This window comes from Tamandua tetradactyla, chromosome 6 (genome assembly GCF_023851605.1).
Source record: "Tamandua tetradactyla isolate mTamTet1 chromosome 6, mTamTet1.pri, whole genome shotgun sequence".
Classification (NCBI taxonomy): domain Eukaryota; kingdom Metazoa; phylum Chordata; class Mammalia; order Pilosa; family Myrmecophagidae; genus Tamandua; species Tamandua tetradactyla.
This window is the reverse complement of record NC_135332.1, coordinates 24,238,557-24,258,293: the sequence shown is the minus strand read 5'-3', so window position 1 is coordinate 24,258,293 and position 19,737 is coordinate 24,238,557. Positions and strand designations below refer to the sequence as shown.

The 19,737-nt window shown below is 42.7% G+C and overlaps 2 protein-coding genes across 6 annotated transcripts; one reads left to right on the top strand and one right to left on the bottom strand.

Annotated features, from left to right (window-relative positions):
* Positions 1-4,207: 4,207 nt before the first annotated feature.
* Positions 4,208-9,201, bottom strand: PTGES3L (prostaglandin E synthase 3 like). Of its 5 annotated transcripts, none has more exons than XM_077164277.1 (9): positions 8,751-9,201; positions 8,426-8,519; positions 7,952-8,065; positions 7,766-7,832; positions 7,563-7,661; positions 6,010-6,099; positions 5,091-5,144; positions 4,596-4,715; positions 4,208-4,409 (listed from the first exon to the last, which is right to left on the bottom strand). In XM_077164277.1, the coding sequence occupies exons 2-9, from the start codon at positions 8,431-8,433 to the stop codon at positions 4,233-4,235; spliced, it is 729 nt and encodes a 242-aa protein (XP_077020392.1). In that variant the 5' UTR covers positions 8,434-8,519; positions 8,751-9,201; the 3' UTR covers positions 4,208-4,232. The 5 variants fall into 5 exon arrangements, with proteins under 5 accessions (XP_077020392.1, XP_077020396.1, XP_077020393.1 ...); XM_077164281.1 differs by having other exon boundaries at positions 4,596-4,623; positions 8,751-9,195; XM_077164278.1 differs by having other exon boundaries at positions 8,426-9,201.
* Positions 8,914-18,873, top strand: RUNDC1 (RUN domain containing 1). Its single transcript, XM_077164275.1, has 5 exons — positions 8,914-9,452; positions 12,347-12,505; positions 13,432-13,630; positions 15,586-15,693; positions 16,114-18,873. The coding sequence occupies exons 1-5, from the start codon at positions 8,955-8,957 to the stop codon at positions 16,977-16,979; spliced, it is 1,830 nt and encodes a 609-aa protein (XP_077020390.1). The 5' UTR covers positions 8,914-8,954; the 3' UTR covers positions 16,980-18,873.
* Positions 18,874-19,737: the final 864 nt, after the last annotated feature.

Below are 19,737 nucleotides of genomic sequence, written 5' to 3'. Positions count from 1 at the left end.
TCTGCTCTCTTGTGTAATCTAACCCCTTATGAAATCTTATATGGGGCGCCACCTCCAGTCAAGGACATGTCCTCCATTCTAGAAATTAATAGTTCCCTTCATACCCCCTTGCTTGACAGGCTGCGAGCCTTGGAAAAAGCCCAGCGGTTCCTGTGGCGGCAGCTCTCCACCTCCTACCAGCCAGGAGACAACAGAACTCCACATCAATATCAGATGGGAGACTTCATCTACGTCCGCCGCCACCAGGTACAGACTCTTGAACCTCGCTGGAAAGGACCATATCAAGTACTCTTGACCACCCCCACCGCAGTCAAGGTCGATGGCATGGCATCCTGGATCCATGCGTCTCATCTCAAACCTGCGCCTTCGCCCTCTCAGTCCCAATGGAAACTGGAAAGGACTGACAATCCTCTCAAGCTGCGGGTTCATAGAGTTACTACTTCTTCTCCTCCTTCCCCCAGGGAAACCCAGTTCCAACCCGCATAAGCCTTGGAAATGGACAATAACCAGATGGGATGATGGGAAGATTATAAAAACTTGGGAAGGAGCAGGGGGGCCTTCGTTCCTGGTACCCCCTTGTAATCTTACCACTCTGGGGGTAACTGTCGCTGCCGGTATAGGCACAGGGACTGCTGCCATTGTACATAGCAATCAACAAACCAGTCAATTACAAGCCGCGATAAATCAAGACTTAAAAGAAATGGAAAAATCTGTCTCAGCCCTTCAGAATTCTCTAACCTCCCTTTCAGAAGTAGTTTTGCAGAATAGGCAGGGACTTGACTTACTTTTCCTTAAAGAGGGGGGACTATGTGCAGCTTTAAAAGAACAGTGCTGTTTCTATGCGGATCACTCTGGTGTTGTTAAAGAGTCCATGACAAAACTCAGAGAGCGCCTTCGTGAAAGACAAAAAAAACGAGAGGCGCAACAGGGATGGTTTGAATCTTGGTTTACTAAGTCCCCCTGGTTAACGACGCTATTATCTGCTCTCGTTGGACCTTTAATTCTGTTACTTTTAATAATAACTATAGGACCATGTATTCTAAATAAAATTATACAGTTTTTACAGGGGCAGATTGGAAATGTCAAATTAATGCTCATCAGACAACAGTACTCAGTGTTAAATAATCCAGAAAATCTCTAAGATTAGAGATATATACGAAAAGGAGTGGGGAATATAAAAAGGGATTTTATAAAGCTTAACAGTAGCTCATTTTTCCTGCTTAATTTCGCTATTTACATATATTTTAGCTTCTGAAATATCCAGCAAAAGCATTTGTGTCATTTTATATTCATGGCTATGCATTTGGTGTGAGTTAAGAATTATAAAGAAAAGAATTATGGGCCCCATCAGGTTGAAAATAAACACTCCGAGACTTTCCCAGGGCAGTTATCTGTTTCTCACCCCCCCCATGACTCCTTGCGCCTAAATTACTTGTAAAACTGCGGCTATCTGCAATAGCCACTCCCATGACTCATGCTCAAGAAATGCCCGCTGTGAAACTGTTAAAAGTGCTTGTTGTAAAAATGCTCTTATCTGCTTTTTGCAAAACAGCACCTGTGACCCATGCTCGACCCCCACCCCCCTCATCTTACCCCTTTTAAAAACTTTTACAAACTCAGGTTCGGGCTCTCTGTTCCTGCGTGTTCAGTGAGCCCCACGCATGTGTGGAAAATAAACCCCTTGCGTGTTGCATGAGAGAACGTCTCTTGGAGTCTTCCTTTGCGTGGCAAAACTCTCAAATTCTTACAACCTCGAGCCCCATGTTGGGTGCCAGTTGTTGTGTTTCGATGTTCGTCACAGAGCAAGGATGAGACTAGTGAGATGGATGCATAAAAGGAGAACAGAGGGGCTACTGCTCGCTCAGGCAAATAGCAGCCTCACTGTTAACTCCATGACCTTTTATTTTAGTTTTTTACACAAACAACAGCTGTGAGTACGTGCACAAAAACAGGCGCGCCTTGGGACTAGTTTTGTTACAGTCTTTAAGCAAGATAGCCAGCTTTATTTATAGCCAAGTATGCAGAACTTCCTGTTTTCAAGCAGTTCAAGGAACTGTTTGCAGTTCCTTTGCCTGAGGCAACCCGCTTGCAGGTAATCTTCAGGTCAAGTTTATCCTTCTCTTAATTCCTTAACCCTTCAATTTACACCCCTGAGAGTCATGTCCCAGCTAGTGGGAAGGGCAGTGAGTTCATCTACAGAGTTGGCTTAGAGAGAAAGGCCACATCTGAGCCACGAAAGAGGTTCTCTGGGGGTGACTCTTAGACATAATCGTAAGTAGGCTTATCTTCTCCTTTGCAGGAATAAATTTAAAAGGGCAAGCCCCAGGATCAAGGGCCTGGCCCATCAAATTGGCAGTCCCGATAATTGTGAGAATACCAAGTCTTCCCCAGTTGGGGAAGTTTAAATATTTTCACCTTTTCCCCAGTTCCTCAAGGGGACTTTGCAAGTACTTTTTAATCTTCTGCCCAGATTATTCTGGGATGTTACCAGGGTATCCCACCAACCTATACAAATCAACAAGATTTCACTCCCTATTCAAGGTTCCATGTAATGATGGTGTTTGAATAAACTGACCATACAAGTTAGATAGTATGCTATAGAAAATATAAATTTTGCACGAAATAAACAGCTCTTCCTTTGGTTTTACACTGAAGTTGAAGTTTTAAACTACAATCAATATCATTCTTTACCCTTTAGTCTGCTTTACCCTAGTCCTACCCAGATCAGCTTCATTCATATCTCTAATTGAAATCTAATCTTTTTTTTTTTCAGTGTTTTAACAGATTCTGTGTGGGGTAATACTGACTTTCATAGCTGCAGAACTCTAGCTCTGAAGTCTCAGGTGTCACACAAATACCTGAAGTTCCAGGGAATGACCAGGTTATACAAAAAGAGCTCAGCATCTCAGACTTTAGAAAGAGCAGTTACAACTCTGGAATAGATGTGACTGCTGTAAGAGTTTACAGTCTAGGAAAATTTGCAACAGGGCTTCACCTGATAACCTATGCTCTTGAATTCACTTCTCAGAGTTTGCACATTATAGCTAGTCCATATTAGTGAGGTGTTACATTTGTCTTTTCGTTTCTGGCTTATTTCATTCAACATACTGTCCTCAGGTTCATTCACCTAGTTGCATGTCTCATGACCTACAGACATTCGTAAACAAGTATTCAAAGATCTACATTTAAGCATTCTCACTGCAGCACTGTTTAAAAATAGCAGAAGACTAACAATGTACATGTCCTTCAATCAAGAACCAGTTAAATAATAGAAAATATATTCAACGGACTACCATGCAGATATCAAATAGAATAAAATACATTGATATGTGCTGGTTTGTAATGATCTCCAGCATATATTACGTAAAAAAAAAAAAAAAAAGCACAGTACCTGATGTACGTGGTATGACTCCAACTCTGTACACAAACACAAATACTGTATTTACTTATATATGTATTAAATTTTAACATATATATTATGCTATATAAACTCTATATGAAATTGTATTCCATGTTTTATAATATAATTGTAACTTATACAATGTATTATAAAATATATTATAGGTATTACAGAATTTATAATAGATACAGTATATCCATAGATATTTATTTGTTTAGGAATTATTACTATTGGCTACCCAAGCAAGCATGGAAGTGAAGATTTTACTTTAAATTTTATACCCTTCCATACATTTTTTTCCTTCCATACTTTTTTGAGTTTACTTTTTCAATAAATCTCAGTATCTTTCCATTAGTTTAAGGGCAATGTCTGTAGCTATTATATTTTGTTTGTCACTCTCTTGTACTTATTGGCATTTAAAAAGTATGAGCAAATGGGGTGGCTGATGAATGGAGGAATAAATAGATATAGGCATTAACTGGGATAATATCTAGTTTTAAAAGCATGAAGAGGTTTCTGGAATGTGCAGGAAGCTGACATAGGGTTTCTGGCTGTTTCTAGGGATGGCAGTATTAGCCATGTAGCAAAAGGCTGATTTCTGCTATGAGAAATCAGAATACATATCTGGCCAGAGAGAGAAGTTCCCGAGTTTGGTCAGAAATTTGCCCTAAACATCTTTTCTTTTCCAACCTCAACAACAAGGGCCAGAATCACTGACATTCACTCCTACCCCTTCCCTTGAGAAGAACTCTAGAACGAAAAGAGTCTTGACTCCAAGAGGAAGTACAAGAAAGAAAGAGACAGAGAACAATTCCTAGATATTTATTACAATCTATATGCTTCTTCCTTTGCTTTCATTCTGCCACATGCATACACATACATAAACACTCAGGAGAGCTCTTGTGAGTGGCTCAAACACAGAGATTACAAGCCCATCAGTAGGAAGTCTGAAGCCCCACTTGACTCCTTCCCCATCCTGCCATCCGACACAGCAGTTACAGTCATGTACCTAGGAGGAAGAAATAAAGCATGAGGGAGGGCCCTTAATAAAGAGCTTCTAGGAAAGTTCTGAGATCTTAGAGGTCCCTGGTGCATAACCAAAGAGCTGACAAAGACATAGACTCCAGCTTTTCAGAGTGACTGGAAGATAGTCACAGCATCCTTCTCAGCTCTTTAATCACAGAAAGTTAATTACCTGCTTTATCTGTGCTGTCAGAATCATCCTAGGAGAGAAAAAGAACTTGTGTTCACAAATGCTGCTCACTCTCTCCTGCTCTCCAAGTTTTCCTTTGTGATCTTCTGAACTCCACAACTTCTTGGGTGGCCAATACAAAAGGATTTAAACTTTGGATAATAAAATAAACCACTGGTATTAAAATAGCACTATGTCATGCATCTTTTTGTTTCAGAATTTTAATTAACGCTGCTGCTCTTTCAAGCTACAAAGATACTCAACAGGAAGAGATCTGTTCCAGGCTGGAGAAATAGAAGGATGTGGATGGAGGAGGGAAGGTACTGGGATTGTATAAAGCCTAGAGTGGAACACTCAATCTCTCATGTCAAATTCAGATTCAGCTAACCAGCATCAATAATTACTGTGTGCCAGGAACAAGGATAGAAGCTTTCCAAAACCTCATTTTTATGAGGTTATGAAAGGAAACTGAACTGTGGAGGGACAGGCTTCACTTACATCCAGGTCATCCATGGCAGGCGGAGGTCCCTTGGTACTGACCTTCTTCAAAAGCTAGTGGGAAGAGTAAAGAACACATGAGGGAGAAAGGGGTGAGGGACAAGCAATCTGTGTATTGTTGAACCACAGGAGAACCTTCCCAACCAGAGCAGTTAAGCAATTATCCCCATCTGTAAAAGCCCCTAAAATATTGGAGAAAAATAAATCAATCCCCTTATTAAAGACATTTTACATACACACAGAGTATGCTCTTTACTAATTAGGTTTGTGTCTGTTAGTTTTCTACAACTTGAATAAATAGCAGAAATTCTGCAGCCCAATAATGTATGTCAGGGTACTGCTTACTGGGAAACAGGGATTTATTTTATGATATAGATTTGTTAGATTCTGAATTTGTATAATTTATGTACATCACATTAGTTTTGAATGTTGGGCTCTTGGTTCCCTTTCTTCCATAGATCTAGCCAGCTACCGACTTTCCTTATGAAACTATGTAACCCTAGAAACTCCACTGCCATCCTCCACAACCACTCCAACAGATTTTATATTGCTTAACTTGAACTCTACATGAAGCTGTCTGGTTCAGGGGGGAAAAAACAACTAAGAAAATAGAAGAGAGAACAAGAGTTACAGAAAAGTGGGGAAAGATTTGCCAAACTTCTTCAAAACACAAGCTCTACCCTGAATAGAAAGTGACTCTACATACAATTTCACTAAGAGTATTCATTTCCCTTACCCCCTACTAAGTAAACACTGCATAAAATATGTAATGAATATCAGCAACCATAAGTAGCCTGCCTAGGGAGCTTATATAATTTTGCCTGGCCCTGATGACAATCATCTTCAGAAATGTGTGAAGAGAGAAACACAGAGAATGGCCAAGATGGGCAAAAAGTGACAGATGCTGTCTCTCTCTTACCTCTGCATAATGTTCTACCTGAGCCAGCTCCACTTCTTCATCCCCTTCCCAGTCTCTCCAGTTATCAAAGTTCACAGACAGCCACACTGGCTGCAAAAGGAAGCAGAGTTGCAGATTAGCAGCAGAAGAGCATGGAAGAATGGGCATGTGCACAGGTGCATGCATGGGGGAAAGAGGGTCTACAGGGGTACCATCTTCCCAACAGTGCCTCTGATTAAACTCCCTCCAGGCTGCCACGTCATCCTCATCACCCACGAAGATTTACTAGGAAACTACTTAGTACCAAGCACAATGCTAGGTATTATAGGTAATAAAAAAGCATACAAGTTCTGATCCGCAGGAATTTGCAAATAAACTACAGAGACATTTCTGGAAAGATAACTATATTATAAGGCATTATAGGAGTCAAGTGAGACAGATAAGCTGCATTCCCTGGCAGGGAAATAAGTTATTCACTCACTCATTTAACAGACATTTACTGAACAAGTATTATGTGCCAGACTCTTGAGCTTGGCATTGGGGTTAAGAAGATGTTCATCACACTGTCCTAGCTATCAAGAAGCAAGTGTGAGAGGGAGATGTAAACAAATCATTTAATACAGTGTGGAAATTTGATAGTGGAGTTATATAGGAGGTATTATGGGAATCCAGTCTTCTTGGAGAAGCAGGGTCTTGAAAGATGAGCAGAGGTTATGTGGATGAAGGTAACGGGGATGGAGACTTTCCAGAAAAATGGCACAGCCTGAGCAAAGGTACAGGGTAAGAAACTGCCTGCTGTGCATGAGCCACAAGCCATTTGCCATAATTGGAATGTCAAGTTTGAGGTGTTAGGTAATGGGATATGAGGCTGCAGAAGGGAGGTATAGACAGGTCTTGACACCTTGTGTGCCAGGTGAAGGTGCTTGGAGTTCAACCTAAGGGCAAGAGTCACAGGCTCAAATGTCTAAAAGAATCAAGAGGGTAATGAAAAGGAGTAAAGAAGTGCGGTGGAAAACATGCCCCATTTAAAGTTCCAAACTCAAGACCTTTAGAATTTTGACCAGTTTGGCCAGCTTCTTCCATTTTTCAAAAGAAGCTGATAATCTGAATTGTTAGGTGAAATCTCTACATTTTTAAAATGCCAGCAACTAATCAAAAATTTTAAATGTCAATAAACAATCAAAATCATTTTTAAAACACTAAAGATTATGAAAACAAATTTGAGAGCCAGATCTAGCCAGCAGGTGGCCAGTTTTCAACCTTTATGGGAGAAGAAACCACTAGAGAGCCTTAAATAGGAGAGTGACAGGGTCAAATGTGTGCAATTCAGACCATGCTGGGGCCATGCAGGGAATAAATTGGAGGTGGGGCTGAAAATATGTAACCCAATGATGGATAAGACCTGAACTAGGAAGAGGAAATAATGAACTCAAGAGTGTTTAGGAGGTCCACTTGGCAGGACCTGGTGAATGGCTGACTGCTGGTGGGAAAGGAGGCAAGGGTGATTCCCAAATCTAACTTGTGTACCCAGATACATGGGTAGCGAGCACAGGAGGAGCAGGCCACACACTCACCTTGATATCCTCCTTGGTGAGTCGGGGCCAGGCCACCTTCTCCTTCCACTTCCTCACAAAGCAAGTAATAGAGCGGCTGGAGCGCTTGTCTTGGGAGTCCTGCCAAATAGAGAGCCTCATTTTTAGGGTCTGAAGTTTAGAATGAATCTCTAGTTTCCCTGGGCAACCTCTCCAAGCAGACCTTACTGTTCCAACACCCTTACCTTGGAGTTTACCTTGGCATAGAACTCAATCTCATTGTACAACTCCACTCCATCAGCATTCTTGCAACTAAGGAAACAATGCATCTGAAGGTGGTGAGGGGTGGAGGTTCTGGGGGGTGGGGGGGACATTAGGAGGAAGGGAAGGTTCCTGAGAAGCCTGGCCTTCCAGATAAGGAGAGCCAATACCTGAACACAATGCGGTGGTCCTCAAAAAGCACATGGACGTCGGTGCTGTCTTCAACACAAAACTCCATGAACACATACTTGGGCCTGTCATACCACAAGGTCTGGGCATGTTGCCTGGAGAGAAGTTGAGGTGGGGTTTCATAGGAAAGACTGAGGGGCATTTGAGAAAGGTGGAGGGAGAGGAAAATCTAGGACGTTGGGTATCACAGTCATGTCAAAGTGGAGCTAAGTGAGACAAAAGGGAGTTGAGGGGGAGTGAGGGGACTGGGTGTGCGTGGTGAGAGTGAAACCTGGGGCCACAAGAAAGAGAGAGTTTGGGCGAACATTCAAGTCACACCCTCCCTCACCCCATAGTTAGGGGAACCTGATGTCTGGGGCCCTCAGAACCTTGCCGAACCTGGACGGCCCAAAAGACACAGAAGAAAATCTCCAGGGAAAAGAGCCAAGAAGTGCCCCACGGGCGGAGACACTCACCGTGTCATGGCGGCTTCCTCGGCCGGCGGCCTGTGGAGTCCGGGGCAGGGGCCGCTATCTTTAGATCCCGGGGACGTACCCAGCAGTGCCTATCCTTATTTGGTTGGGGAAAGAGTTGTGAGGAAGAGAGAGCGTGGATCGACAGCCAATGAAGCCGCACTGCAAACACACTCTGGGAGAACATAACCCCTGCAGCCCTTCACATCTCGCGGGTCTCCAGAAATGTATAGATTAGGATAGACTACCCCCTCCGCTGGGACCCGCACAAAGGCTAGACTAGACGCTATACACGTGGAATGAGGGGTAGACCGCAGGCAGAACTTACTCCCGCTTAGCACACTCAGTGCTTGATTCACAATAAACGCTCAAAAAAAAAAAAATTAGACCGAATTAAATCCCTGGGGAAGCCCGCCCTCGGTGACGTCTGGAATGTAAGCTCCGCCTATCCGCTCCTCCCGGTTTCCCAGCCAACACGCTGTTGCCATGGCAGCAAGGGGCGCGGCTGAAGTGCGGCGGCGTTTCCGGGAAGATGGCTGCTGTCAAGGCTGCTGCGGAGCCGGCAATGGTGGTGACCGCCGTTGGGCCCAAGGCAAAGGACGACGAGGAAGAGGAAGAGGAATCGCTGCCACCGTGCGAGACCGTGCGCTGGGCCCCGGTTGGGGCGGTGGCGGAGGCCGGGCCTGGGGTGTCTGCGTTCTCGGAAGAAGCGGCAGCCGAGGAACCCGGCGCGACCCCGGCCTCCCCGCCTGACTCGCCTGGACGAACATTGAGGCGGCTGCGGGCCGAGCGGCGACGGCTGGACTCGGCGCTGCTCGCACTGTCCTCGCACTTCGCGCAGGTGCAGTTCCGCCTGCGCCAGGTGGTGCGCGGGGCGCCGGCGGAGCAGCAGCGCCTTTTGCGCGAGCTCGAGGACTTCGCCTTCCGCGGCTGCCCTCATGTCCTGGGCTACGGGGGCCCCGGGGACCCCTCTAGCGACGAGGGCGACGGACTGACGGGAAACCAGCCACGGTTGTGGGGCGAGGATCAGGTAAGCGATTGGGGCGAGCCCGGAGGTATATTGTAATGGGAGTGGTAGGTGGATGACGATAGTGACAGAGACGGGGTAGCAATGTTGAGATTTCCGTCCTATGAGACGAGTACGCGTGCCAGAAATGAGGAAGCTGGAGACAGGTGTGCGGAGCCTGCTGCAGGGTGGGAAGCTAGAGAGGCATGGGAACTGGTGATGAGAGGTGTGCACTGCCATGGGGAAAGATGCAGGTGTGTGATAATGTGAGGGGCGGGGAAAGCAGCGAACGAAGGGAGTATTGAGAGGGCAAAGAGTAACCCAAGCAATGCTGCTCCCACCCACCTTGCTTTCGCCCCGAATGGCCTTAAGTCCTGGACATATTTGCTAATAGACTGCTTCGACTCTGGGGATTGCAGAGATTGGGCTCTTCGTGTGGGAAATCTGGAATGTGAAGGGCCCAATCTCTCCAATCCCCAAAGTGAGTTGGAATCCATGGAAATTTAGATGAACTTTCTGGAATCTAGAGAAAGTCTTTAATCGTTAGAATTTCTTGTCTGAGAGCCTTGATGAACATTGGGGTTTCTTGGTAATTGAAAGAAACAACCTGATTATATTAATTTTCTAATGTTGGTATTTTTATCTCCATCCCAATCCTGCTTAATAACGAGGTATTCTTAATGAGGTCCCGCTGGTAACTGTGGCATTGATTCAGTTAGCCAACACTGAGAATTGATGAGATTCTATGTATAGTGTAGAAGCAAAGCCTTCTCGCTGAAGTGCACAAATGTGGATAGCATGTTGAAGGTGTTGAAGAGGCAAGCTGCCATTTCTCCACCTTTTTCTTCAAGTTACAACCCAAGTTGGCTTTCTTCCTATTTAAATTGGTTTTAGCCAAGAAGACTTATCAGTAGCAGATATCGTCTTATTTTAACCTGAAGTGTTTCCAGTATATTCCTGTTTGCTGTTCCACCTTCTCTCCACATTCTCCAGCTCCTTACACAAAGAACACCACCTCAAGTTGACAGATTTTTAAGGAATAGAAAGGATAGAATTTCTATGGCCCAGCCCTCCTCATGAGTAAGCAGGAAGAAAGTTCTGCTTGGATGTAATACTCTATTTTTGCTGTTCATCTTCCCTTTCAGAAACAGTGTATGCTCAAAAAAAAAGGTGCATTGCTCAGTCCACCTTAGTAAGCAGCTGTAATCTTGTGTGCGTACATTGACACATGAACAGGTAGTACCAATGTGGGGGACAGTTTTGAACTGCATGACTTATTTCTTACCAGTTCAACTGGTTGGTTGTTTTTTTTAACTCGTATTTTCTCTTATCTCAGTTCATAGTGCAGATTATTTCTCATATTTCCTGCCTTGCTCCAGAGTTCCTTGTTTCCGCCTATTAAACTTGTTTGCCTACATTCCAACAAATATCATACTGTAGCTACCATGATAAATGACAGAGTTCACCAGACACAATCATGAAAAAAGAATCAGGGTTTTTGACTGATGACTTTCTTCCTTGGCTTCATAAAGTTAGAATTCAAAGCAAACAAAAGCAGAAAATTTTCCCGGTTCCCCTGGGCCTGGTTGGATAACTTTCTCCAAAGATCATTATAAGAATTTGTCATTCTGTTCCTAATTTAGTTCAATAACATTCAGCAAGTGTGTTTTGAGAGCTTACTCTGTGCCAAGCATTGTAGTAAGCATTGCAGATACCAAGTCAAGGCTCTTACCCTGAAAGAGTTCAAATTCCTCTTCTAGGGGAGACAGAATCCTAAATAAATAATGACAATATGATATGAACTATGGTACAAGTGTGTTCACAATACAGAGGAGAAAGTGATTCATTTGGGCTGGAGAAACTAAGGAAACCATCTCTTAAAGGATAGCGAGGCATTCACTAAGGGAAGGGGTGAGGGCAGAGTTTTAAAGGATGGGAGAGGGAGAATCTTGAGAAAAGGCCTGTTTTTATGTTGAGCAAAGCTAGAGGAAGAAAATTGCTTTTAAAGTAACTTGAACCAAAGTTAATTTGTTGTTTTTCATTTGTTCTCTCTCATATCTTACTTCTGGAGGGCTTGGTAAGTACCATTTTAAGGTTAAATTTAATAACCCATAGACTTCTAGTTTAAAATGTAGCCTTAGACCTAAAAATGATTTGCTGGCTTTGCCTTGTTTTGTTTCTGATACTCAAGAAAGGCAAGGAAGAACCAATTTTGAGAATACACTGGCAAGACTTTACCACCCTGAAGGATTTTTAATAAAAGAGTTGCAGAAACTATCTCCTAGCCAACAATAAGAAAAGGAATAGCTGGTCAGGGAAACCTACCAGGCTTTTTTTTCTTTTAAACATTGTTACCTTCCCACCCCTAATACTTAGCTTTTGGGTGCCCTAGGCACCTGTGTTTGATTATTTTGATTTTGCAGAAAGTAACCTATACTACACTGGAAGGGTTTTAAACCTTAAGAAAACTGGTTATGAGTTATAAAACCTTTCTCTACACCCTTACCCTCAGATTCTCTTGCAAAATTTGGCTGCATAAAATATTCGGGAGTTCTGCTGTGATCATTGGCTATGGAGGATGGCATGTTTAATTCCTGGGAGTCAGTCTTGGCTAAAATGAGTTGTCTCAACCCTAACTAGACCATTTGGGGGGAAAAAAGCAGTCTTAACAAAAAGCCCATTGTTACTATCCTGTTACCAGTGAAAGACAGATACTTTCTTAAAGAAAATACTCATTTTATTAATTACCCTGCATGAAATAATTATTCTTGTTTATAAACCTTATCAACTCTGCATTTCATTTAAATTACTCGAAAAAAAGTCATATTTTACTGGTCATTATTGGCTGGAGACAATTCTTAATGTGCCCTGAGCTTTCCTTTTCATGTGAAATAGACCTAAGTATTTTCTTGTCTTAGAGTGAGCAGGAGAAACGAGAGCGTCTAGAAATCCAAAGGGAGAAGCAGAAGGAACTGATACTGCAGCTCAAGACCCAGCTAGATGACCTGGAAACTTTTGCCTATCAAGAGGGTAGTTATGATTCCCTGCCACAGTCTGTGGTCTTGGAAAGACAACGGGTAAGCAGACTTCAGAGGTGCCTCCATCACTTCCCAAGATTAACTTGTCTGTCCCAGCATTCACAGGACATCCTCTATTAGCTTGTTCTCCCTTGGCCTTACTGAGAATCCTTGAACTGGCCTAAATGAGAGAGAAATTTTGCTATTACATAGGACCATTTTTTATCACAGGTTCTAAAGTTTTGCAATATGATGATTGATCTCTTCCCTTTTGGTGTTTATTAATAATAGTAGTAGTAATATAGTAACAGTAATCATTTCTTTCATTTGGCAATAAAAACACTTCTACTTGGGCACGTCAATCAAGGTAGACTAGCTTTTATCTGCTACCCACCACCAGTTAATAAGTATATAAAGAATCCAGACTGACTTTAATACTGTATTTACTTAAGCAAGACAGCTATAGCTTCCCCTGTGTGTTATGTCTGTGTCTGTGATGTGGCTGTAATTTCAAAACAATTCTAATAATGCACCAGGATATTATTTTGGGGCTGTAATGTATCTTGATACTTTGTAGAGATTTTTCATTAGTTGCCTAGAATGAGACAAGAAAGGATGAGGAAAAACTAGAAATTAAGAGAAATCAGTATTTATTTCTTGTAGCCTAAATATGTTATCACTCACTTTGGATTATTCACACTGTTCTTCTGAGTGAAAGTTGACTGACTTGGTGGAAAATCTGCAAACATTAAGAGATATTATTTCTGTTAGAGAAGAACCAAGGGTTCTTATTACTAGAAGTAGAGGTTCTGAGTCCTCACCCTGATCAGCAGGTCCATCAGTTTTTGCCACAACTTTGGAAGTTCTTTGTGTCTTTGATCTCCATTTAAGGGTAGAAGGCATATTAGTTAAAATTCTCTTCTTTATCCCTAACATTCGTCCTGAAAAGTACTAGAAGGTGTGCTCATTGTTTGTGATCTTGATAGGTGATCATAGATGAGTTAATAAAGAAACTGGACATGAATTTGAATGAGGACATCAGTTTACTGTCCACTGAAGAGCTTCGTCAGCGTGTGGATGCTGCTGTGGCTCAGATCGTCAATCCAGCCCGAGTAAAAGAACAGTTAGTTGAGCAGCTGAAAACTCAGATTCGAGACCTCGAGATGTTCATCAACTTCATCCAAGGTCAGAGGAAGGGATGAGAAGTGTGGACAGATGTCATAATAACTATATTCTGAGTGCTAATACCTAAAGTTGCCAGTTATTGATTTAAGCAGGTCAGACTTATTAAGGCAGCCAGCATCGTAGAGTGGAAAAAAACATGGGTTTTAGAACCAAAGTTAAAATCCCAGCTCTGCCACTTCCTCCCTTCATGTCTTTGGGCAGGTACTATCCTCTTTATTCTCACTCTCTTTATCCATATAGTAATGATTCATTCCTCAAATTCATTCAACAAATATTTATTGAGCTAGCTACTAGACGCCAGTTACTGTTCTACACATTCAAATAAGGTAATGTTTATAAAATTCTAGCCAGGGTAGCCCCAAGTAAACACTATTTTTCCTTTAAAATTTTTCCATAAAGGCAGAATACAATGGTAAGGAAGACATTGTCTGTACTTTAGAACTTCACCTACTCCTTGAAACCAGAGGAAGAAAGGTTTATTTTGCCCAGAACCTAGATTTTCTCTAACACATGATCTAACTCAACCTGTCTGGATAGATCATTTAGACAATCCAAACACAGGGAGTCCAGAATAAGGATGAGAGCCTGTAATCCTGTACAGCTTAATGTAATGCCTGGATACATTCCAGAGTATATTAAGAAGATAATAAAAAAATATTGGTAAAGTCTCTTGAGGGATGGCAGAAAAAAATATGGAATTATTAAACTTTACCACCCAGGAAACCCAGGATACTGTGTCAAACATTAGGGACACCCAAATCAATAGGCCAAGCCCTAGATCTTGAGGCTTGCTCTTGTGAACCTTATATATGTAGCGGAGAAGCTTAGCCTACTTATAGGTATGCTTAAGAGTCACCTCCAGAGGACCTCTTTTGTTGGTCAGATGTGGCCTATCTCTCTCTCTAAGCCCACCTCTCAAGTGAAACAATTGCCCTCCCCCCTACATGGGACATGACATCCAGGAATGAAAGTCTCCCTGATGGCATGGGAGATGACTCCCGGGGATGAGTCTGGCCCTGGCACCGTAGGATCAACAATGCCATCCTGTCCAAAAGAGGGGAAAAGAAGTATAACAAATAAGTTATCAGTGGCTGAGAGAGTTCAAATAGAGTCGAGAGGCTACTCTGGAGGCCACTCTTACGCAAACTTCAGTTAGACATTGCTACCTATCATAACCTGCCAATCCTAAAGAATTCCTAGGGCATTATATAAGATTCTATAAAGCTTCCATATACTAGGGTAACTTTCTAGAAACCTATAACCTACAAATGGGTCCTGAAAGGCAGAGGGGCCAGCCTTTCCAGAACATCAATTAGTTCCATCCCCCTATCCCACATTACTGACAGTCCTTTAAACATGAAAAGTTAGAATGGGCATAGCCCAGATACCCCTAAAAAGCGGGAGAAAGATCAAAGGTGATGGTGGTGTTATACTGAGAAGGTAGGGTTTAACAAATGTATATGAGGGCTGAATCATTATATTGATATTTCTTTTAGGCTCCAATACGTTAGCACAGCTAAAAGTAAAAACCTAAAACTGTGGAATTGTAACCCATACCAAAATTTGAAATCTGTTCCTGAATTATCATGATGTATTTTTAAATGTATTGCTTTTATGTATATTTGTTATTTTTCACAAAAAAATTTTTAAAAAGAGAGAGGAGGAGGAGTATAACAGAGAACACAGGATTTAACGAATGAGTATGATTGCTGAATCATTATATTGATATTTCTTTTGGTCTCAGTGTCTTGGAGCAGCTAGAAGGAAAAAAAAAAATCATGGACCTGTAACCCATACCAAACTTTAAAATCTGTTTTATAAGTACTTGTTAAAACATACTTTGGAATTTATTGCTTTTTTGTATATATATTTCACAATTTAAAAAAACATTAAAAAATAAAAATTTTCCTTAAAGGGGCTAAAAAGTATCTCCTCTTCATAATTCCTGATTACAGATGAAGTGGGAACTCCCTTGCAGACAGATGGTGGTCACTGTGAGTGCAAGACTGGTGGGAAGACAGGAAACAGCTCCACCAGCAGACTGCCCCCAGGAAATAGCAAGAGTAAGTACAGTTTCCAGAATATGCAAAGCCATAGAAACAGAAAGTAGATTAGTGGTTGCCTATGGCTAGGGCGGCTGAGGGTGAGGGTGGGAGTGATATTTGGAGAGAAACAAGGAATGACTGCTAAAGGGACAGGGGTTTCATTTAGAGGTGATGAAAATGTTCTAAAATTGATTGCGGTGATGGTTACACAACTCTGAATATACTAAATGGGTGAATTGTATAGTATGTGAATTATATCTCAATAAAGCTGTTCTTTACAACAACAAAAAAAGTCTTAATACCCTAGGTAGCTCTTGGATGCATGTGGGTCCCGTACTGTGGCTCAGAAGTAAGACTTGATCTTAGCTTGTGACTTGTTGAATGTGCCTCTGTGCCATTATGACGTCTCTCTGATGAAACATTGTCTTTTTTACATAGCAAAAGCAGAAGATGTGAAGAGAGTTCGCGAGACTGGGCTACACTTGATGCGGCGAGCCCTGGCAGTGCTCCAGATCTTTGCTGTTAGCCAGTTTGGTTGTGCTACGGGCCAGATCCCTCAAACCCTATGGCAGAAGGACCAGGCTGACAGGGACTACTCTCCCTTACTGAAAAGGCTGGAGATATCGGTAGACAGAGTGAAGCAGCTGGCCTTGAGGCACCAGCCACATGACCACGTTGTCACCTCTGCCAACCTCCAGGACCTCTCTCTGGGAGGCCAGGATGAGCTGACCGTGGCTGTGCGGAAGGAGCTGACTGTGGCAGTGAGGGACCTGCTGGCCCACGGACTGTTTGCCTCCTCGCCAGGGATGAGCCTTGTCATGGCCCCTATTGCTTGTTTGCTACCAGCCTTCTCCTCAGCCCCTGAGGCCATGCACCCCTGGGAGCTCTTTGTGAAGTACTACCATGCTAAGAACGGCCGCGCTTTTGTGGAATCCCCAGCCCGGAAACTCTCCCAGTCTTTCGCCCTGCCTGTGATGGGAGTCACAGCTGTGACTCCCAAACAAAGCCTGCTGACAGCCATCCACATGGTGCTAATGGAACATGACCCTTTCAAGCGCAGCGCTGACTCAGAGTTGAAGGCCTTGGTGTGCATGGCACTGAATGAGCAGCGTCTGGTGTCCTGGGTGAACCTCATCTGCAAGTCAGGGTCGCTTATTGAGCCCCACTACCAGCCCTGGAGCTACATGGCACACACTGGCTTTGAAAGTGCCCTCAATCTGCTCAGTCGTCTCAGCAGCCTCAAGTTCAGCCTCCCTGTAGACCTGGCAGTGCGCCAGCTCAAGAACATCAAAGATGCCTTTTGATGAAAATGTCCTGGCCCAAGACCAGTGCCTCACTCAGCAGGAGTAGATATGTTAGTCTTCTAGGATGGGAGCAAAGAATGGGAGGAGGGGTTAAAGAAATGTTTCCTAGATCCTGCTTTAGGTGGCCAAACAAATGACTGCAAAGTCTGTTTTTCCCACCAATTTAGCATCTCACAAAGATGTGCTAGAGGCTCACTTGTTAAAAGATTCTGCCCTGGTATATGACCACAGTATACAAGTGGGTGCATATGTTTGAGCCTATGTAAAAGAAATCAGTCATAGCACCCAGCTAATCCACCAATCTGTCATGCCCTGTGTAGTTTTTGGAAAACTCACATTGCTCTAACCATTCTGTTAATGCCAGTGAGTGACAACATGAGTGAGTTGTTGGTCCTGGAAAACATTCAGCTTGAGGCTCCTGTTCGTCAAGTTGGGAACCATTTTTCCTTCACCCAAAGCAGGTTTGAGAGTACTAGGGCCAGAGTTTAAATTCATTTAATAAATATTGGCCCTTCCTTACTGATCCCAGTATGGGGGTAGGCTATGTCTTTTCCATTGCTGCCTCTAAAACTAGGGATGAGAATATTTCTGAGGGAGTTAAGCATAAGTTAGTTTTAATATGTACCCTTTTTCTGGTAGTGATAAAAAATCTGTTTATGACAAAGTAGTCCTCTTCTCACAGCACAGACTGTGGTCTTTTTGTTGTGTTGAAGCTGAGTTGTTTTAAGAGGAATGAGAACCAATGTCTGCTAATATGTCCTCTGGCAAGTAAGCTTTTCTCTATGTATCTTCCAGCAAGACTGACACAGTCTTTTCAGAAGTAAAGTATTTGAGATCTCCTTCTTGAGAGAATCCTTGCCACCCAGTTGAATGTATACAGGAATCGATATTAATAACCAGCAGCAATTCCTCTCTGGGTTGTGACTCACACAGGCCACTTGTCCTGGAAGCTAGATGATGGATTGCTTCTCTCCCTCAGATAATGGCACAGGGTTTATTCACAAGTCAAGTTGGGCTGGCTTCCAGTCCATTCCCACAGTGGGAATAGGTACTAAGCAGATTGTTGTTTACAGGCAGGGCTGATAATTCCACAGTAAACTGACTCTAAGGTAGTCCTATTTGTTCTTCAGTATTTTAGCCTTTGTAGTTCCTACTTGTCCACATGTTTGTGATAGGTACTACTCCAGAACTGTCAAAAAACGGGAAAATAATGTGTTAATTTCTAGAAACCAAATAGGCTCCAAACACTACTGATTCAGCATTGTTTTCATGTATTAAATTGCCAGCTCCACTTTCTGTCTGCACTATTGTGTAGTGCATTTTAACTTAATTTTTTTTTTCAGCAACATGTTACTTATTTAAGAGGCATTATTGATATTTGGTTAGAATGAGTTCACCTTCTGTGCAAAACAAAGGAAATGTAAAATGTGAAAGAAAGTGTATCCGTGGTTACTAATAAAATCAGTATTTTCTGTAACTTCTCTGCAAAGACCCTAGAGACCCTCTGCTTTGGTTAAGGCTACTTTGCTATCATTCCACCTGATTCCTTGAGAGCTGTCTGGCTCCTGGCCTTTCTGCTCTTCTGCCCTCTACCCTGAATCAGCTCAGCTTTGGTTTTCCATTTTTCTTTAATATTTTCTCACTAAAAACTGCCCTTGGCATTATCACCCCCTCTCACCCAGGCCTACAGTCCCATCCCCACACCACATCTCACCACAATTAATATTTTGGGAACTGGCCCTTCTCTGTTTGTCTGTAAATAATTTAGAGTGGATGATAACTGATAAAGACATATGACATAGCTTAGGACCATCTCAGTGTTGTCTTTTTTAATCCTCACAAAAAAAGTAACTTGTATTAACTTGTATAATAAAAATCTGCTGGCCTCACAAGATGCATTTGTGTGTGTGTTTCTTAATTTAATCTTCACTACTTGTAAGGCATTATCCTTATTTTACAGCTGAAGAAAGTGAAGCACAGAGAGGTTAAATATTTTATCCTGGTTTACATGGTAGAAAAGCTGGAACCTAAGTTGTCTGGCTCCAAAGCCTATCACATGGTCTCATTGTATTGTGTTGCTTCTAGATCTCTTGTTCCCTTTTATCCCTCTCCCGTTCCCTCACTCCACCATTAGTTTTTGGAGGAGAAGGTGTTCTCCACATACTTGCTGGAAATTTCAGATGCCAGAGGACTAGGTTGCAGGGAGATAGATAGACAGTCATTGCCTTGTCTAGTTCTCCATGAAACCTATGTGTAGACTCAGGCAATCCAGCTGACATCACAGTCACAGATATCTGCTGGTCACTGATATCATCAGTGTCAGGGCTGAGGACGGGGCTCTATCCTTGGCTTGGAGTGAGGCAGATGGGACAAGGGAGGAGAGGAAGGACAGTCAGCCCAGATCTGTAAGGCTAAGCAGGAACGGAATGAAAAAGACCCAGCATATGTATTCAGTGAAAGTGCTGGGTCTTTGGGAAAACAAAGCAAATGTATTCGTTGTAGAACAAATTTGATCTGCAAAGCCAGACTGCATTCATTCAGTCTACACTTACTGAGTGTCCTCTCAACAGCTTGGGCCAGACTAGGTACTGAGGATGGAGATAATTCAAACATACTTCTTGCCCTCAAGGAACAAGAAATTTTGGAAAGGAGACACCAAAAAAAGTTGGAAGTTTGGGTGGCTTTTTAAAACTCAGATGGCTGGATTCCATTCCCAGAGTTTCTGATTGAGCGGTCTTGGATAGGGCCTGAGAATTTG